The sequence below is a fragment of the Lepidochelys olivacea genome (assembly GCF_965140295.1).
Source record: "Lepidochelys olivacea isolate rLepOli2 genome assembly, chromosome: 11".
NCBI classification, from domain to species: Eukaryota; Metazoa; Chordata; order Testudines; family Cheloniidae; genus Lepidochelys; species Lepidochelys olivacea.
The window spans coordinates 64,012,766-64,034,040 of record NC_140421.1 but is presented as its reverse complement, the minus strand read 5'-3'; the positions used below and the strand labels follow the sequence as shown (position 1 = coordinate 64,034,040).

The 21,275-nt window shown below is 46.4% G+C and overlaps 1 protein-coding gene across 1 annotated transcript in view; it reads left to right on the top strand.

Moving 5' to 3' along the window:
• Positions 1 to 21,275, top strand: part of PLEKHM3 (pleckstrin homology domain containing M3) — a 125,836-nt gene that overhangs the window by 13,307 nt on the left and 91,254 nt on the right. The window contains exons 2-3 of the mRNA XM_084643322.1: positions 1,804 to 2,714; positions 19,648 to 20,583. Coding sequence (XP_084499448.1) covers positions 2,111 to 2,714; positions 19,648 to 20,583 — 1,540 coding nt within the window. The 5' untranslated portion in view covers positions 1,804 to 2,110. The remainder of the gene's footprint in view (positions 1 to 1,803; positions 2,715 to 19,647; positions 20,584 to 21,275) is intronic.

Genomic DNA, 21,275 nt, shown 5'->3' with positions numbered 1-21,275 from the left:
TGTTGCCCGTCACAGGGTGGTAGTTAATATGCACCAAGGCAATATTATTTGAAGCTGCTGTCTGAAGCATGATGATTTGAAGACCATAGTCACTGCCGAGAAAAAACAGGATAAGGTTTGAAGTTACCGTGGTTATGCATATTTTTGTTTTTAAAGCACATGTCTTGGAAAGCATTTTACAAAGACCACCATTTCTGAACTGCAGCAACTAAGACCCAGATAGCAAAGATGATGGAAGGCTGCGTATTATTGGACAGTAAAATAAGTTATTTGCCACAGTAGAGCAAACCGTGGGTGGAAACCGACTTATTGGGGAATACAAACCCTCCCCAGTATAAGACTGTTCGTTCCCCTCTGTTCTGAACAAATTGAATTGTCTTCTGTTTATTAAGATGGAGCAGCTGCAGGATCTGCTACATTAAAAGTCGAGCTTCAACCAGTTTGGCTAAAGGAGTAACTGCTCTAGCTGATAGCAGTAGGGGACTTTTATATTCCTATGGGGAGCAGCCTCTGAAATGGCAAGGGCACACAATAGTGCAGAGTTTTTCAAAAATAAATAAATAAACATTTAACTATTTTGTGTTTAGTTTTATTGGAAAACCTCTTAAGTTCAGTGTCAACACTGGCTTCCTCCAGCACTAGTGAGGTCTGTCTAAATACAGTATCTAGAGGCCTGCACTCAAACTAATAGAAATCCCTCCACAGATGGTGACAAGAATCTATAGAGGTGTGTTTCTGATTGATTTGGATCAATTTTAGCTGTGCCTGCCCCAAACAACAGGAGCATAGTGAGTGGAGCCCCAGTTCAAGATGGGTGACACAGCAGCAGGGGTGAGGAGACGGGGATTTACTCCCTGGGAATGGAGCAGCCCCTTACTGTACCGGAATGAGTGCTGAGGAGCCGTGATCACTCAGCTCCCATCTCAGCGCTTCGCAGGTTTGGGCCTCAAAACTCTTCTCTGCCTCTGCACTTCGCAGAGACATCAGAGCCAGTTGCCCAGAGGTGATGGTCTGCTGGTTAATGACGCCTCTGGACATGCTGGATTTTGTTTAGCATTGTGTTGCTACGCTCTTATGTTTCCACCACTGTTTTACATGCCCTGTGATAGGTTGTCTTGATGTAGCTTTAGTGGTCCTACGATATTAGCGAGACAAGGTGGGGTGAAGTAATATCTTTTATTGGACCAACTTCCGTTGACAGAGAAAAGCTTTTCCCTCACCCACTTTGTCTCTCGAATGCCCTGGGAGAGTGCAGAAAGTAAGGAAAGAATTCAGAGTCCAGGTCAGCGTTAGCCTCTTAGCCCTGGTTCTTTAGCCAGGTGATCACTGTGCTATTTATAATAAGGATCAGATAGCAAAGTATTCTCAGCACAACTTAGTTCAGCCTTAATGTTTCTGGAACGACTCACATCCTAAAGTCTCCCAGGGTTTTTTTTAGGTCCCCTCATATCCTCATAGAAGCCTGCACCAAGCGTTCCATAGGTCACCGTATCGCAGAAGGCTAATAAAGAACACCTTTCACTGTAGCTCTGAAAAGCTTATCTTGTTCTAATAAATGGTATCACCTTGGCTCCCACTTATCTGGTGCCCCACCCTCCTCTATACAGGTTCTAATTCAAAAAGTGATAACAAGTAATCTCCCACTTAGTGGACAACAGAAGCCCTGTAAGGAAACTTTGTACACAGGAACTTTGATGCCGAAAGGAAAGAGGGGATGATGACGGTGGGAAAAATCAGGTGATTAAACAGCTTCACTTGAATGAAAGAGGGTTTATTAAAACGGTGCTGTGCTCTGCTTTACAGGAACTCCAGATTGCCATGAACTGGTTACACTGAATAACTTAACCGCATTCCCAGGATCTGCGTAAATAACTTAACACTCAGCAAAAAGCTGTGGAGGAGCAATTCATCCCTGGCATCCTACCACCTGGCAGTTAAGCAGCGCATCTGAAGTCAAACTCCGATACCAACAGCTTTTGCCACCAGAGGCTTTGGTGGCTGTTGAAAGCCACAAGCTTTCCGAAGGCATCTTTATCCTCTATGCCTGGACATTTGTGCAGCATCTTCCCGAACCAGCACTGACAACTCAGGCCTTCCAGCAACACGAGCAATGGAAGCATTAGAAGTTGATGACATCAGCCCGGCCTTGGAGGTGACTGAAGATTTCTTCAATAGTTTTGATGCTAAGCTGGAAACGGTTGTGCAACCGTCCGAGGTGTATGGGGTACAGGAGGTTCCTGAGCTGGTAGGACATGAAGTATTCAATCAGATAACAGACAGCGGAGACCTGAGAAACATCACTTCTTCAGCTAAAAGCAGCCTCATTTGGGAACGCTGCAGAAATGGCCTCTTGGAAGCCAACGCTCCGAAAGCGTTCCCTGCCAAAGATCCGTTTACAGGGCAAACGGAGACAGCCCCGGATAATCTCTCCTGGGTGGAGCAAAGGGAAGCCTCGACTTTTAAGATTTTTAATCTCTGTCAGCGGAGGAGAGACAGGCCCCGCTCTGTGAACGATATCCTAGTGCAGAACGAGGAAGCCTCCACTTTCAAGCCAGGGCATAACCGGTCACGCTCGGATGCAAGCCACATAGACTGGGGACTTGTCTTCACAGGTGCCTCTGTACAGCCGCCGTCAAGTCAGGACACCAATTGCTCCAGGCTTTCATGCCAATCACCCACGCTAAATAAGGGAGAGGACATTCAAGGGAACACTGGTACGTACTGGTGCTTCATTGCTTTCACTAATGCTTTCTTTTAATATTGATCTTGTCTTGAAAAGGAAACTGCTAGCTGCCAGATCTTCAGCTGCTGTAAACTGGCATAGTTCCATTGACTTCAGTGGATCTACATCATTTTAAAACCAGCTCAGGATCTGGCCCATGTTTTTAAAAATATTCCCTCCCTGCCTGTTTCTTGTTCTCGGTTTTAAACGTACACTTCTTTACATTTTTCATTTAATTCAGATTGGCTAAGAAAGATATGTTTCTGGTTCTTTCCGGTTAGTTTCATTTGCAGGTTCTCAGGTACTAGGCAGTTTGAATTGCTAGTTTATTGGAAGACTGGTTAATCTCAAAAAAAAAAAAAAAAAAAAAAGGCAGTTTTCACTAAAATGTTAGAAATAAATATTGAAAAAAACCTGATTTTATTTTTTGGGCCTAAATGGCTCTGTACTATCCCTTTAAGAAAGGTTGGGTACTCAATTCAGAAACAACAGAAACTTCAGCACACAATCTGTGCCCTTGTCAATATTAATGCATCTCTGTCAGCTTTGTATGGGATTCAGGAAGTCTTGTTATCGGATGGACACAGACTTTCTCAGTGAGCCACACAAACGAAGCAATGTTTCAATGAGCTACACATTTCCCTTTTCCTCTCTTGAGCAGGACGCTGGAAGAGACTTGGCTGGAGGCCTCAGAAACCCCGAACCAATGTCTCCTGCTGGATGATTGTTTATTTTGCAGCTGCCAAAAGTAATAATAATAGCAGACGCAGCCCGTGCCACAAAGATCATACAATCTAAATAAGGACATGGCTTAATAAATGAAGGGGAAAGGAAAAGGAGGACGATAATTATAATAGCCAGACTGTGTGGTTGCTTAGGGTAGTGTTTGTCAATGACTGGTCCGTGGACTGGTACCAGTCCCTGAGATTTCCCTGACACAGTTTAGGAAGGGAGGAAGCTGGTCCCTGGTATCAAAAAGGTTGAGAAACGTGGCTTAGGGTTAAAGTAGAGGTGGGCAAACTACGGCCCGCAGGACTGTCCTGCCCGGCCCTTGAGCTCCCGGCTGGGGTAGCTAGCCCCTGGCCCCTCCCCTGCTGTCCTCTGGCCCCCGCAGCCCCAGCACACTGCGTCGCCAGCGGTCTGGGCGGCGGGCTGCGAGCTCCTGCCCGGCAGCGTGGTGGCGTAGCTGGCTCCGGCCGGGCGGCGCAGCTGCCAGTCCTGCTGCTCTGAGCGGCATGGTAAGGGGCTGGATATGGGCCTAGGGTCCCGGGGGCAGTCAGGGGACAGGGAGCGGGGGGGGAAGGGTTTGGATAGGGCGTGGGAGTAGGACAGGGGGCCTGTCAGGGGGCGGGGCAGTCAGGGGACAGGGAACAGGGCCGGTTGGATAGGGGGTAGGGTCCCAGGGGGCGGTTAGGGACAGGGAGTCCCGGGAGGGAGCAGTCAGGGGACAAGGAGCAGGGGAGGGTTGGGGATTCTGAGGGGGGCAGTCAGGAGGCGGGAAGTGGGAGATGGTGGGGGCTAGGCTGTTTGGGGAGGCACAGCCTTCCCTACCCGGCCCTCCATATGGTTTTGGAACCCCGATGTGGCCCTCAGGCCCTTTGCCCGCCCCGGGTTAAAGCATGCCTTTAAGTCCAGATTTGCCAAAGAGGTTGGCTCCTTCTTAGCCATCAAAACGTAGTGTCTGAATGGGAGCTGAGCTTTTTTAGAAAATCTGCCCTGTACATTGTACCCCTGCGAGGGGACCCCCGGGGTTCTGCCTCCTGCAGCCTCTCAGCTCACAAGGGGAACATGCCCCCTGCTCCATCCCTTCAGGGTACATCCTTCTTCCCTGTGCTCCTGTTCCGCCCCACCTCCTCCCAGTCCATACTGAGCAGTGCACCCATGGGAGAGTATGGACAGCGCTGTCTCTATGCTCCCTTGAGTGCAGGGATGGTAACTCTGTCTGGTCGTTACATGGGCTAACCCAGGATGGGGAAGGGTCCTGTGTGCCCATGGAAAGGCCAGGCTTTGTGGCCCCTATAGAGGAAGACATGTATCTTGACAGGATTATAGATTGTGGATATCACCTCTTTTTGTGTGTATGTGTGTGTGAATTACAGCATGGGTGTTTGGTATTGTTGGCCAAGTTTCTGAGAACTTTACACTCAGCTTGGTGGCATTTCTCGTTCTGATAACTTTTGAACACTGCATCCATTCAATTCCAACATTTCTGGGAACATTTGAGGCATCAGTGGCCAGTGCCCTGTTGATTTTGGGAAAAATCAAACCAAAAGGCAGAAAGTGGGAGACATATGATGCCTGTGCCCGTTCTTTAGCACCCCCACAGTTGGTCCATGGCACCCATCAATGCCTTGTGGCATAGCAATACTTCTATCCCGTCTCTGTCCATCCTCCCAACAGAGTTTAATTAACACGTTGACAGCCTGAATGACTTATCTCCCAGACAGAAAGAGGAATAATGAGTGGAGGAAAGGGGGTGAGAATGCAGGGAATGTGGCGTGGAGCAAATACAGCCCTGGCAGTGGGGGGGAGATGGGGGCCCTGTTATGGGGGAAGAAGGAAAGGGGGCACACAGAGCTCCTAACATGGTTCGTAGGTGGGAATGGGGGACAGGCAGACCAGCTGGCATAGAGGGAAAGGGGGAAAATGGGAGGAAGAAGGTAATGAGGATTCACAGCCCGTGCTGGAGGTATATTGGAGGATCCTACAATGGGGCCTGGGAGGAATGGGGGCAGCCAGAACCCCTGCCAAGTGGAGATGGGACGAGTTGCAGGGAGTCCCTGAAATAGAAGGGTATGGGGGGTACCCAGAGAGCTTGTGGGGGGAACGATGGGATGCAAGAATGTGCCATGATCTCAGCCTGTACAAGCTGCATGACTCTCCTAGTTTTATTGTATACTATAAACACATTACCTGAGGGAAGGGGTTGAGCTTTTTGTTTGCCTCCTTTTATAGTTTCAGATTTGTACCATCGTATATTTACACTGCCACTGTCCTCTGGAAGCGCCAAAGGATCCCAATCCACTGCAAACCACCGACTGCTTTGTGTGGCACATCCCTGTCCTCACCCAGAGCTCAATGTCAGATCGGGGTTTAAGGATATAAAGCCATAAGAGGAATCACTCCAGCCACAGGGAGGTGCGACCACCCATGGGGTAAAGCATGCCATGTTACACAACAGCACTCCACGACTGTTTAGGAAAGGACGCCGAGAAGAGTACTGAAACTGCAGGTGGAATTTAGGCGGGCAGAAGAGAGTGATCCAAAAAGCTAGTTGCTTTTGGAGTTCTTTTTTACACTGTAAGAAAATCTAACACAATTTGGAACAGGGACCGTAGGGCAGCATTACATCAGAGTGCAGGGATTTGTTTACTGTAAAAGCGGCTCTCACTCTAATCTCTCTCCTTCACTTCCTGCAACAGGCTTGAGTTAGGTCCAGGGACCCTCTCTGCTTGTATAAGCAAGACTTGCTGTTCCTTCCTTTTTCCTAAATGGCTCCTGTTCCAGCTGTTCCCCTTCAGGAGCAGGTGTCCCTTCTGCCCAGGGCTAACAGACAATGGAGAGACCAGCCATCTAGACGTCCTGGGGGGATGCTGCTGCATGCAGAAGCACATCCACAGCAGGTCAGACAGGCTTGCAGAGAATTTCCCACAATCCACTGAAAACAGAACAAACTCTGACTGCCGCACAATTGGCTCTGACTGAAAAAAAGCCACCGGGCGCCTGGTCAACTGGCACATGTGGTCACCAAGGGCTTGTCTACAACAAAAGTTGTGCTGCTTTAATTATACCACTGTACTTATGTGGTACATCCCTGCCTAGCACAGACACAGTTATACCGACTTAAGTGACCTTATAACAGTCTATCTTATCCCCATAAGGGAAATAGATTAAGCTATACCAGTATATAAGGCACTTTTATTCCAATATCACTGCATCCATCCTGGGGGTTGTGCCAGTATAACTATCTTGGTAGAAATCACACCCTCTCCAAAATACACCAATGCAAATCCTGTGTTTAGAGCAGGCCTTAGCATACGTGAAGTCAAAGAAATAGAGCGTGGTCACAAAAGTACAATATCTGCTTTGCCTCAGTGGTCACTGTGGTAAGTACGGCACATGGGGAAGAGAGCTCGCCTTTCTTGGTGAAGGTTTGTACCGTGCTTTGAAGCTGTAAAGCATTATTAGAGGGCGGCCACTGAACTGTGACCGTGCAGCCCAAGGGGGGGAATCCAGAGAGTTCCATATAGCAATCAGAAGGTCTAGCAGATGCCTACCAGCCAAGGCTGATGCCAAAGATGGGTTTGTAGCAGGGGCTGCTTTTTCTTTGTCCTTTATTTGCCCACATCTACGTAACTGAGGGACCTCCCTCTTCCCATGACTGCCAAGAGAGGCAGGCAACTCTGCATTTCAGCTCTGCATTTTTGCTCCTTACCCCCCCCTGCTGTGTGTTCTTACCACCCCCTTTGCCTCTCTTGAAACCTGGAGTTCCCTGCCCTGCCTCCCGCCCAGTTCACCTGCTTCCCACCCAGGCAGAATAAGGACCCCCCCCCCCCTGCAGCCTATGTCTACTTCTCTATGCCTAAAGCTGAGCAAGGCTCCTGTCAACAGGGCAAAGAGTGCAAAAGGTACAACAGCAGAGATAGGTTGACCATATTTCCCAGAGAGAAAACTGGATACCCCCAGCCACTTGCCTGAGGAGCTGCGCCCTCACCCCACCCTGTGAGGCTGTTGCCAGTCACTGGAACCCTGCGGGGGCCCCCTCAAGAGGTTATTGCTTGTCCCTGGAACCCTGCTGTCCCGCATCTGTGCTCCACCCCCCCTCTGGGGACTGGCATCTCCACTCACCACCCCCCCACACACTCACACATTCCTCCATACCACACCCCACTTTTTTTCTTTCTTTCTTTTTTTTTTTTTTTTTTTTTTTTTACAAAAGTGGGTATTTATCCCATTTGCTCTTGCCAACTGATCAAGTCAGCAAGAGCAAATGAAACAAATGCCTCCTTTTGAAAAGAAAGTTGGACAGCCGGGACAGGGTTTGAAAAAGGGACTGTCCCGGCCAAAAGGAGACATATGGTCACCCTAAGCAGAGATCTTCCATTACCAGAGTAGGAAGGGCTGGCTCCACACTCCCTTATCTCAGTAAATTTGACTCCCACTGACTGAGTGTAACTTTAATTTCATTAGAAATTAACAGACTCCATATAAGTGATACCAGCTAACAGCCTACTCCCTACTATAGCAGGCCTACTCATTCCTCTCTCAAAATTGGCAGCCAATGCGCTGGGGCTACCTTTTATAGCCCATCCATTCCCAGAATTCTCTGCGGGTGCCTGAAACAAGTCGCCTGAGAAATCTAAACACACTGAAATAGTCAAATGCCTTAGTCTCTTAAAAATTACTTTGTGCAGAAGATTATACTTACTGACAAGTTCCACAACAGGAAAACTGAGCAGGGCAGGGGAAAGAGAAATATATTAACAAGAACGGCAAAACTACATCTCCCCAAAATCCCTGGGATGGTTATTTCCTGTACACCAGCCCCACCCTTAGAAGACTGCTGTTTATGTAGGAGTTAGGTGCATTTAGGGAAGGTTGGAAGGGTAAGTTTAAGAGTCTTTCCCCAAAAGATGTCTCCAGATCTGTAGTGTTTTTTCCATAGGAAAAAAAAACTTCTTTTATGCTCTGAAAACAGGCTAAACTTGTCTGAATATTTTCCCCCTTTCCGCTCAACCAATTTATGGCTGTTAAGAGGTCAGTAGCCTTTATATTTCTGCCTTCTGAGTTAATAGAGGCCTTTCTTTGGTCCTGAGCACCTTATAAAGAACTGGCAGCTACTGTGAAAAAAGACAAGTGGGTGGCACAACCATGTGTACCCATGACAGGTAAATATTTCTCATGGAAGTCCCTAAATATGTATTAAAAATGACCCCATGATTCATGTTAAGCATACGTAGCAGCTGTTCTAGTAATGGGGGGAGTCATATGAATAATGAGAGAGAAGGAAAAGTCTGTTATCTCACCCATAGTGAGATAGCCCTTTCTAGAACCCTTAAAACTCAGCTGTTTCTTTTCAGTCCTCACTGGACCTGCTTCCTGGAAAGGAATCTCCTGTGTAGCTTGCAGGCTCTCTTAGTCCTTCTAAGACTGGCCAGTTTGTTTCATGAGTCATTACCTACCTAGAGTATTTAGTACTATATGCTTATCTGTTCCCGCTACTTGTTTTTTTTACGACATAGACAAGTGGAACTGGATCCTTTCCAAGCATCATGGAAGGAAAGGATTTGAAAAATGCATCTTATGGGAGTGGTATCCCCTTGTGCCTGCCAGCAAAACTGCTTACGCATTAGAAACAAATACTGCTTTTTTTTTTTTCTTCCCAGTTTCTGTTAAGAGTTCAGTGTTGAGTGGTTAGTGGAACTAGTGAAGAGGGAAGTTTAAGTTCAGGACAGTTATTTGTTTTTTTAGGGAGGCAGCCTGTCCAACCAAAGGGAAAGTATCCATAGCACCCAAAGAAGGATCACTTAGACTATTAAGTACAATATGTGATCAGGTATATTTGTTGTTCACATGGATTTTTTTTTTTCTTCAAACATAGTCACCTCTTGAGCAGTGTACGTGCTCTAATGCTTCTCATCCATTATTCTTCTCGTTTGTATTACTCTAGGGCTTAAAGGCCCCATTTAAAAGTGGTGAGGCTTCGTTGTGTTAGGTGGTGTACTAACACATAATGAGAAACAATCATAGAATCATGGAATATCAGGGTTAAAAGGGACCTCAGGAGGTCATCTAGTCCAATCCCCTGCTCAAAGCAGGACCAATCCCCAACTAAACCATCCCAGCCAGGGCTTTGTCAAGCCTGACCTTAAAAACTTCTAAGGAAGGAGATTCTGCCACGTCCCTAGGTAATGCATTCCAGTGTTTCACCACCCTCCTAGTGAAGAAGTTTTTCTTAATGTCCAACCTAAACCTCCCCCACTGCAACTTGAGACCATTACTCCTTGTCCTGTCCTCTTCTACCACTGAGAATAGTCTAGAACCATCCTCTCTGGATCCACCTCTCAGGTAGTTTGAAAGCAGCTATCAAATCCCCCCTCATTCTTCTCTTCTGCAGACTAAACAATCCCAGTTCCCTCAGCCTCTCCTCATAAGTCATGTGTTCCAGACCCCTAATCATTTTTGTTGCCCTTCGCTGGACTCTCTCCAATTTATCCACATCCTTCTTGAAGTGTGGGGCCCAAAACTGGACACAGTACTCCAGATGAGGCCTCACCAATGTCGAATAGAGGGGAACGATCACGTCCCTCGATCTGCTCGCTATGCCCCTACTTATACATCCCAAAATGCCATTGGCCTTCTTGGCAACAAGGGCACACTGCTGACTCATATCCAGCTTCTCGTCCACTGTCACCCCTAGGTCCTTTTCCGCAGAACTGCTGCCTAGCCATTCGGTCCCTAGTCTGTAGCTGTGCATTGGGTTCTTCCGTCCTAAGTGCAGGACCCTGCACTTATCCTTATTGAACCTCATCAGATTTCTTTTGGCCCAATCCTCCAATTTGTCTAGGTCCCTCTGTATCCTATCCCTGCCCTCCAGCGTATCTACCACTCCTCCCAGTTTAGTATCATCCGCAAATTTGCTGAGAGTGCAATCCACACCATCCTCCAGATCATTTATGAAGATATTGAACAAAACCGGCCCCAGGACCGACCCCTGGGGCACTCCACTTGACACCGGCTGCCAACTAGACATGGAGCCATTGATCACTACCCGTTGAGCCCGACAATCTAGCCAACTTTCTACCCACCTTATAGTGCATTCATCCAGCCCGTACTTCTTTAACTTGCTGACAAGAATACTGTGGGAGACCGTGTCAAAAGCTTTGCTAAAGTCCATAAACAATACATCCACTGCTTTCCCTTCATCCACAGAACCAGTAATCTCATCATAGAAGGCGATTAGATTAGTCAGACATGACCTTCCCTTGGTGAATCCATGCTGACTGTTCCTGATCACTTTCCTCTCATGTAAGTGCTTCAGGATTGATTCCTTGAGGACCTGCTCCATGATTTTTCCGGGGACTGAGGTGAGGCTGACAGGCCTGTAGTTCCCAGGATCATCCTCCTTCCCTTTTTAAAAGATTGGCACTACATTAGCCTTTTTCCAGTTATCTGGGACTTCCCCCGTTCGCCATGAGTTTTCAAAGATAATGGCCAATGGCTCTGCAATCCCTGCTCCAAAGAGGGTGCAGTCTAATGCTCCTATGCTACACTCATTTACACCTGTGCTTAATTAGTTCCATTGGTTCTGGGACTACTCATGGGAGTAAGTTAAGCATAGGTGTAAATGTTGGCAGGACTGAGGTCTCAATCAACAAAAGAGAAAAAAGGTGAAAGAGACACAAGCACACAGAGATTAAGTGATTCACCCAAGGTCACCCAACAGGTCAGTAGTGGAGCCAGGGAAATGACCACGGTTCTCCTGACTGCCAAGGTGAAATCCTGACTCCGGAAAAATCAATGGCAAACCTCTCATTGATTTCAGTGAGGCCAGGATTTCACCCCATGTATTTTTTAAAAATCCTCATCTGTGCAACTAATAAATAGTGGCCCAGTAAAGCTGGAAACTTACAGAATGTATATTTTTTTCACCATTTCTGCTGGTTTGAAGCTTGCATTGCAGTCAGTTTAGGCAGGGAAACATTGTCTTCTCTAACTTCCTGGGAGTTCTGCCTGAGTAAGGACTTCGGGCCCCGCACCTCTAAAGAGGGAATCTTGTCTTCTGGGCTTATGACATCTATATACTGTTGCAAGAGTAGAATGATAGAAAGCTGAGCTCTCCTTTGTGGCTATATAGTACACTCTGAACTGGGTTGGGTTTGTTTTTCTTTTTTTTTTGAGCCATACATAAACCTCCGTTAATGAACAACAAAGTTTGGGCTTGCAGGTCTCCTTTGTTGGGATCATTTGCAGTCGACTTACTTTTGAGTTGTCTGTAAACATGTGAGCGTTGCTCTCCCTCCCGTTCTTGGCCCTTTGCCTCATATTGGCCAGAGAAGCCCTGGCTCTTCCTTTTCCAGACACTCTTACAGAAACTTTTATAATTCTCAGTGCCTAGGAGCAGGGAGACTCTTCTGAGCAGAGTGTTTATTTATACAGTAGCTGGTGAGGAGAAACTGAGCAGGTTTTTCTTTAAGGGAATGTATGGTTTGTGAAAGATGGCAGCATAACCGTGCCGGGGCCTGGAGTTGTCATTCATAGACGCAGGTACAGCATAAGCCAATAGCAGTGCGGATGTCCTCATGCTGCCCCAGCAATGCTGTTTAGGAACTTCATGTCGGCTTGAGGGAGTCATTTAGGAGGGTAAAGACCTGTTTATCCGTCGCTTTCTCCAGGATCACCACTGTGGTGTGGACATTTTGTTTGCTAGGAAATGGAATGAGATCAGCAATGCATTTCACAAGGGTCCTCAGCTGGCAAACAACTTTTGGCCATGTTTGAACCAGTGACTAAGCCCCAGTCCTGCAGAAAGAGACACATGAGTAACTTTATGCCTGTGAGTAGTGTCATTAAGATCCATGTGACTCCCCAAGTTAAGTGCATAAGTGTTTGCCAGATCAGGCTCTTAGGAGGGAAAGTCTCTGTGTCTCATTACAGCTCCCCTGAAAAGGGTTGATTAGAGCTGCTTTGAACATTTTCCTTGAGCAAAAGTGGGCTTTTTTCCTAAACAAACATTTTCTGCAAAAAAATGATTTTTTTAACTGAAAGCCCGAAAAAATTCAGCTTTTGGTTTTTCATAAAAAACCTGGAAATTTTTTTGGGGAAAAAAGGGACCATTCTTCATTTCTTTTGAAATTTTTCACTGAAAATACCATCACCGTTTTCTTTCTAGCTTGGTTGTTATCATCCTGAATGGACTGAGCAGTAATAATCAGCAGAGGGCTGTGCTATGAATCTGCTGCTGCTCTTTTCTTCCTTCTCGGAGAGGGTGTAATAATGATACCTATTATAATAATCATCAGCAGATCTCAAAGCGCTTCAAACCTTTAATGTATTTATCCTCACAACATCCCTGTGAGGTAGGGCAGTGCTATTATCCCCACTGTACGGAGGGGAAACTAAGGCATGGAGAGGTTAAATGAATTGCCTGGGGGTCATAGAGGAAGCTTGCGGCAGAGCAGGGAATCAAATCTGGGTCTCAAAGGCTGAGGCTAGTGTTCTAACTATTGGAGCATCCTATAGGGACGCTGCCAGGCGGGGAAGATTCTGTGGTAGTTGAAAGGCTGGTGGTGAGGTGCAGGTGTGTGGGGACCCTGAGAGGAGCGAGACGTTAAAGATGACTGGTGAAGTGCTTATTGTGACCAATCCGAGAGTAGAGCCCACAGGGCCTAGTGCTTGGAGCACCTACCAGGCAGATTTTAGGTTCCTAATTGTCTTTTGTGTCTTTGAAAATCTATCCCTGAAGCGCTTCCCTCAGAGCTTGTGACGCGGAAGCCATCTATGTAGCGGCTGCACCAGGCGTGAGGGGACATTAGGTACAGTAGTTTGCACCGTGCGTCTAGCACTGCAGAACACAAACTTGGATCTGGTACACCTCAGCGTAGATGGGAGGGATGAGCCATTACAGCCTTGTCTGACCGAGATCCCAAAATAATCACAATTAAATTTGTAGCCATGAGCTTCTTTGTGGGGATAAAGAATTGGCTTGGAGATTGACAACAGCAAGTGCGTCTGTATGAGACACCTCCTGGTGAAGGAGCTGGGTGACTAAGGTTGCTTCTTGTCCACACTTTACCCGATGTGCCAATGACTTGGATGGAGGGAATGTGGTGTAGAGATTATTGATAATTGCTGGTGATACAAAACTGGAGAAGGAAGAGAAATCAGTACAAAGAATGATTGCAGTGAAGATCATCTGAACAACTAATGACTTGGGGTATGTGCTTACAAATAGCATATACAACCAAAGTAGGGTAATAGGGCCAGACCCTCACTGGTGTAAATTGACTTTGAAGTCAATGGGACTAGAGTTTAGTGACAGAAATAGCCTACCAGATTGAGTCTGTTTGCCTGCTTCTTTGATGCAACACTTCATGTATCAGTCTTCAGTGTAAAATGGTTACATGATTTAAAAACTCTTGTATGTGGTGCCTTTTTGTATTTCTGGGATTCTACGGCAGTAAAGCTCTCAAAATAATCCAGTTGCTGTCATCCTGGTGGCAGTGCAATATTGCTTTGCATTGCCAGGTGGAAGACCTGGGTTCTATTTAAGGTTCTGATCCTGCGAGCTGGGAAATCTGCAGAGACATCATGTTTGCTCCTGAAAGAGGAAGGTGTGGAAAGCCTTGTATGAGTTAGAAATGATCCCTGATAAATCAAGTTAATTTCAGAGTGGCTGTCACCTGGGGCTACCTTATTCCCACGGTTAAGACGTGGATGCGGTAAAAGCACTGGGGAGGATGGTGGAGGGAGTCCGAATATTGGAAGGCAGACCTGGAATAAATTATTTAATTTTTAAATAGCACCTAGCGGTCCCAAGTGAGTTCAAGGCCCCATTGTGGCTAGGCACTGCACACACACGTAGTAAGAGATATGCCCTGATGAGGTTACACTCTAAATAGACAATACAGACAAAAGACATAAGGGGAAACTGAGGCACAGCATGGTGACGTGACATGCCCAAGATCACGCAGAAGGTCAATGTCATACCCAGGAAATAGGCTGCCAGTCCAGTGCCCTATCCACTAGACCACACTATTTCTCTAAATCCCTCCCTTCGTCCACTCGCATGGGAGATGCTTCTCACCAGATCTTGACCGCTCCCTCGGATTGGACACCATTGGGGTAGGAGACGTGAGGCAAGGCAAGTTCAGTGGTGATGCTGAGGGTGGGGCTACATTGGCAGCCCTGGGGAATGGGTAGGCGAGGTAGCTATATTACAGAGATGGGTAGCATGACCTGCTCTGCCGTCTTGTGTACGTGGGAGGCTCTGGAAGGTGAATGGGGATGGAGAATCCAGTAAGAGAGAGTGAGAGGGGCACAGACACGGAAGACAAGCCGCCAGGGCAGAAGGGTTATGGAATAACACTGACGAGCTTGGATGCGAAGCTTAACTGGGCCTCTTCAGACTGAATTATTGGCTGCAAGTGTGGTAGGGAAAATAGTTTATCCCTATGGGACTTTGTGCTCCGGAGTTATGGAACTTCACTGAGTTACTGAGACGGAGTTTTGAACTCTTGGGGCCGTGCTAGCTGCTTATAATAAAGTTATGATTTTACATAGCATTTCCAGCTTGGTTTCTAAGACTTTTCCCCTATGGCCGATGCCAAGGTAACTATCCTGATGTGAACTGAACCTGTTTTAAATAGCTTTGTTAGTCACATTCATCCCTTTCTTCCTTCCCTTTGAAGCTGAGTCAGGGAGTTTATACAAAAGCTGGCTAATGCTTTTTCATTTGGTATTCCCATTTCCTTTAGAAGCGTGTAGATACATTTCATGTATCTAATAGCCACTAATAGGTAACCATTTTTGTAGTGTGTGCAACTTCTGCCTTTTCCATGAATGGGGGTCCTGATGCTGGTCTCCCATACATCTCTCTGTCACTTGAGAATTAAGTGGGCCTGAGTCGCTATTACACAGTGACTGCCACCGGTGCAAAATGCTATTGTTCTGACCTGGAAGCTATCCACTGGCATAAGTCACTAGATAAGGTGTAGGTCAATGGAGTATAAGGCCTATTGACTTCAGGGGATTTACTCCTGGTTTATACCAGTGTAACTGAGAGCAAAGTCCGGCCCCTGATTCAGAAAAATTCCCTGTTGCTGCACGTAGAAAAACAGGGAGAAAATAATTATTTTTAAATCTCTCTGATTGGCTAGACAGTTCATTTTACTCTGCATCTTTATATTGAATCATATGCTAGAATAGCTGCCATGTGGACATTTTATTGGAAACGAGCACACACCTGATTTGTAGAAGTGGTTTAAGGAACCTGGTCCTTCGATATTAACGGGTGTGTAACAACAGATAGCATGAATAAAGCTGTACTTTAAAAAACAGGTGTGTGTGCTCATAGACTCATAGACTTTAAAGTCAGAAGGGACCATCGTGATCATTTAGTCTGATCTCCTGCACAGTGTAGGCCACAGAACCTCACCCACTCCTGAAATAGACCCCTCCGCTTTCTTCAAGTTTGATCTGTTTCTGAAAATCTTCGCTTCTTTTTATTGGAGGAGTTGGGTATGATTGCATATTTCAATTGCCCCTAGGAACAAAGTGCAGTTGTTTTGAATACGTTATGCACATTTACCATGACTGAAAATGTGATTAAACCAACTCCCCCAAGAATGGACAAACCTAGAATTAGAGGTAGCCTAATTCACCATTCTCAAAGTCGGTTTTGCCTTCCTTGAAGCTAAAGACTAAAAAATAGTGAAAGGTGTGGACACCTGATCTTGCAGCCATAGAAATCATTGTCAAAGCTTCCACTGAGTTCAGTAGTGTAGGATCGGGGGTTTAAAGCATAGCTTTTTGGCCAAGGATTTTCCTTGAAACATTAATGAATTAAACTTCATGGCACACCAATAAAGTAGGCACTGTACACCTTTTACGGATAAGTAGACTGAAGCACAAAGAGGTTAAATGCGTTGTCCAAGGTCATGCAGAGAGTCAGGGGCCAATCTGGGAACAGAATGCAGGAGCTGTCTTCTCTGTCTCTGGACAGCACTTCTTAATCTAAAATATATTCAAATAACGCAGATGTGAGAAAACACATTTGTTTGTCTTTTAATAGTAGCATTCACTTTGGCGTGTGAAGGGGCAGGCTGCCTGCCTACAAACAGAAACACAAATACAAGCTGCTTGGCAATGAGAAAAAATATCCCAGCTTTGCTTAAACCATTTCTGATCTCCCCTCTTCCAATGCTTGTGGAAATCAGAGATGATTTGAGGTGGTGAGCCACCATATCAGGTGGACACTCGGTGCAAGAAATTTTAATGAGATGTAATCCAAACAAACTACCCAGAGAGAGGAGGTAATCTGCAGAGAGAATTCTCGGCTGCTCCCAGCTGCTGTCTGTTTGTTTTCCTCTTATTTTTCAAGAAATTACAGTTCAAAAAAGCATGAACCCAGATGTGGGTTATTTACTGTGATTATCTCCCTTTTTACTGTGCCTCAATTTAATTTCCCTGGTTTTGGGGCGGGAGGAGGGAGAAGAGAAATGCTGTTTCTATTTATGTGGTGAACAGAAAGATGGCAGCACTCAGTGGATGGGTATTATCTGGCTTATTGTGCATCAAGGAGATGAAGGAGCAGAGGAGGGTGAAGGGAGGGGCACCTTCTAATACAGCCCATCTATCCAGCATCCATTGCCCTGACCCGAACAGTATGAATTTGAATTTTAATCAAGATGGCTGATGTTTTTGTCCCAGTTAAAGTGGAAGCGGGTGAAGCCAATTCATAGAAGCTTGAAGGAAGGGGAGAGGGAATGCCTAGCGAAAGAGAGAGAGCCTTTCTGTCACTCACCAAAAGACAAGCACATTTCTGGGTAGCTGAACGAGGCCTGGGGGTAGGGAGTGGTTATAAGTTTGTCTTATTATGGAAGAAGCTTGAACTGTCGTCTGTACTTTGGAAGCAGAGAGAGTGAGTGAGATTGCTGTTGGGTCTGCAGCAGGACCACCTCTTTTATTGGATTAACCGAGAAGGAAGATGACTGTAGAATGTGTACCCATTATCTGCACTACAAAGGGATTAGTGTGGGTTTCAAAGAAATTAATGGCTTTTGAGTTAGCACAGAAATACTAATGAATGTCAAGGCCAGAGATGTAAGGCAAACAGAATTGGTTTCTCCACCACCCCCCTCCCCCCCTTTGCATTTGGGGTCTGAGTTTAATTTTTCTCTGCAATTTTACAATTTAGATCTATGGTTTTCCCTTTTAGCCGAAATACTCTGTAGTAGGTTGTCCATTTGCAGGGAGTACTTAAATTTGTGTGTTTACATCCATATCAGACAGGATAATGCTTAAATCAGTGAAATAGTTGAAAACAGCTGCACAGAAAGTCTGTCTACACTGGGAAAATTTATCATGTTAAAAACATGTTAACTAACATGATGTTAAGCACAGTTTTGTCCTTAGTGTTTGTCAGGAGAGTGGTCGATTTAGAACATGATAGCTAAGCCCAACCTAAACGTGACCTTTTTCCTGGTGTAAAGGTAGGGTAGCCCCCTGAGCTCGATTTTGTTGTTGTTGCTGGTTCAGTTTAGCCCAGGTTTCTGTGACTACACTAGGGAAAAGGTCAAGTATTAGCGAAATCCTGGTCTATGTTACGAAGTTCGGTCAACCTAACTACATAGCTTAGCGAAATGAAAAATATAGTGGCCCGGGTGATGTAGTTTAGGCCAACCTAATCCCCAGTGTAGACACCGCTAGGAATTCTTCTGTCAACCTAGCTACTGCCTCTCAGAGGTGAATTTACTATGGCGACAGAAGGGATTCTTCTGTTGCTGTAGTAAGCATGTCCACGACATCAGCTCAGCATTTCTAATGTAGACAGAACCTAAGTCTGACCTTAATTTGACCACTTTTCTTAGTCCAAACCCTTGAGTACGTCTTCCCTGCAGCATTAATTTGCGCTCTTACTCTGGTGTTCCCCTTACTTGTTCCTTGTATCCACGCACACAACCCTCTGACCTGTGCTGTCTGGTGCTTTCAACCCAAGTTAGCTGGCCCAGGTGGGACTATAGGATAGAGTCTGGTTCTGCTTACACTCGGGCTGGTAACCCACCCCAACCACTGTGCAGTGCGGATATAGGCTAAGCCACTTGAGTGCTCATTAACTCTTCAGTGTCTTCCCACAATTCCCCCTGCTGCACTCCAAAGGATAGGCAAGTTCTCCCACAATCCACTGGGAAAGAAGCATAGAGAAAGTAGTGTATTTCTCAATACTTGAACTGCGTGGGAGGTTCTAGATCAAGGATCTGCAACCTTTGGCACCAGGCCCATCAGGGAAATCCGCTGGCAGGCCGGGCCGGTTTGTTTATCTGCAACATCCGCAGGTTCAGCCAATTGCAGCTCCCACTGGCTGCGGTTCGCCTCTCCAGGCCAATAGGGGCTGCAGGAAATGGCGTGGGCCAAGGGATGTGCTGGCCACCACTTCCCACAGCCCCCATTGACCTGGAGCAGCAAATCACAGCCAGTGGGAGCTGCGATCGGCTGAACCTGCGGACACTGCAGGTAAACAAACCGTCCCGGCCAGCCAGCGGATTTCCCTGAGGGGCCATGGGCCAAAGGTTGCCGATCCCTGTTCTAGATGGTAGGATGTATGGCATGTTCATAGATAGAGCCACTTTAGAAAGAACCTCTAGAAAATATTATACAGCTGAGCCTGGCCACTTTTTTTAATATGATTTAGCATTTTAGGGTTTCCATTTTTGCTATACCATGGGAGGCAATGTGGCCTAGTGGATAGGGCACTTGACCGGGGCTCAGAAGACGTGGGCTTTATTCCCAGCTCTGCCACTGACCTGCTGGGTGACGTTGGGCAAGTCACCTCACCTTTTCTGTGCCTCCAGTTCTCATCTGTAAAATGTGGTGGAATGATACTGACGCTCCTTGGTAAAGCACTTTGAGATCCACAACTGAAAAGAGCTGCAGGAAAGCTGGGTATTAATATGTTTATCATTTCATCTCAATCCTAATCTGCAGTTGGCTGCATGGATGTGTCAAGCTTTGCTTCTCCTGCATCATATGTCCCTGTTGAAAATATTTATTTGGGCCAAGACTGTCCCAGTCATACCAGTTCCCCTTAGAAATATCATAATACTTCATTTGGTGTGCCCAGGAATGCTGGGCAATTGCTGTGAGCCAGAATGACTATAGAGTGAATTGTTGGGAAATAAGTAATTGTCTTGTTTGGTTTCTTCCAGAACACAAGCTGACATTCCCAAATATTCTGAAGAAGGGATACCTAGAAATTAGAAAGGACCATGACAGCTGCTGGCAGCCCTGTTATGCAGAGCTCACTCCATACAAACTGTACCTGTATTACCTTGACAGTAGTGGCAACCAGAATTTTCCTACCATGTATCCGCTTTCACATTTCCAAAGTGTCACTGTCACAGGCAGCACTGAAACAAAGATGGTGGATGCCGTTCTGTTGGATAACTCCCAGCTGCAGCTGAAGGCAGAGTCGCCGTGGGAGACTTTGGACTGGGGAAAGAAGCTTTGGGAGGTGGGGCATTCCTCTGTGCCATTGTTCATGAGGCAGCAGGAAGACCTAGAGGACTCACAGAAGCTGGACAACAACAGGGACCTTCCCCAGATTCATGGCTTACAAAAGAAGCCTGCTGAGCTTTTCCAGTGTACAGCTTTGAGCCAAAGTACAAAGGAGTACCAAAACATTCTCAGGTCAGGGACTCTTTATAGGTTGACGGTCCAGAATAACTGGAAAGCATTTACTTTTGTACTAAGCAGATCTTGTCTCATGGCATTTCAGCCCGGGAGTCTCGATGAAGACCCTCTCCTGAGCTATAACATTGACGTGTGCCTGACTGTCCAGACAGATATTCTGGATGACTGTGACTCTTGCTTTCAGGTCATTTTCCCTCAAGATGTCCTCCGGCTGCGTGCAGAGACCCGTCAGAGAGCACAGGAGTGGATGGAGGCCCTGAAATCTGCAGCCAACGCAGCCAGAAGTTTAGGTCCAAACCTGCAGGTTACTCTCAGAAACAAAGCCAGAGATCAGCCTCTGGGGAAAGTCTTTAGGCAGAGCAAGCGCCAGTCTGTGACCACCAGCTTTCTGAGCATTCTGACCACGTTGTCTTTGGAAAGAGGACTCACGGCCCAGAGCTTCAAGTGTGCAGGTAAGCGACTTCGTTGCAGTAGCTTTGCGCTCACATACTCTATATTGGATAAAATTGCAACTGCTTGTAAGTCCTTGTAAGGATTCATGCACATTTGTCCAGGAAATGGGCACTCATTTTCCATCCCTGTAACGCCACAGGCTGTGAAGGCATCAGATCTGGCTGGTTTTGGCCTGGTTAGCAGCCGAGTGGGGCATGTCTGAGAGAAACAGAAGGTGTTGTAAGGGCTGGTGCTGTAGGTGGCGCTCTTCTCTCTGAGTCACGACAGTTGACAGTGACAGAAACCGTAAGAACATCTCCTGTCATACTAGGTTTTGTAAACCCCTTTTTAAATTAACCTTCTGCGTGTGGATAGATTGTTCTCTTTGGTTTTTTTTACTGTGTGTGTGTACAGTGCCTAGCCCAATGAAATGGGCTAGGTTCCTGATAGCGCTAATGTAATAGAAATAATGCTGAAGCTAAATTCTGGAGCTAAGGTGCCCCTTTAATGACAACAAAGGCGTAACTTTACTTTAATGGCAATAAGGCATGAAGGCACAACACTTTGCGATGTGATGTCATGCAATCTCTGATCCTAAGCAGGTTTGGGTAGGTATTGGATAGGGGATCTCAAAAGCACGCTGAGGGGCTACAGGAAGCGGTGATGATAGATAGTGCTTTTCCCTCTGAGTCACCCAACATGTGAGGTGAAA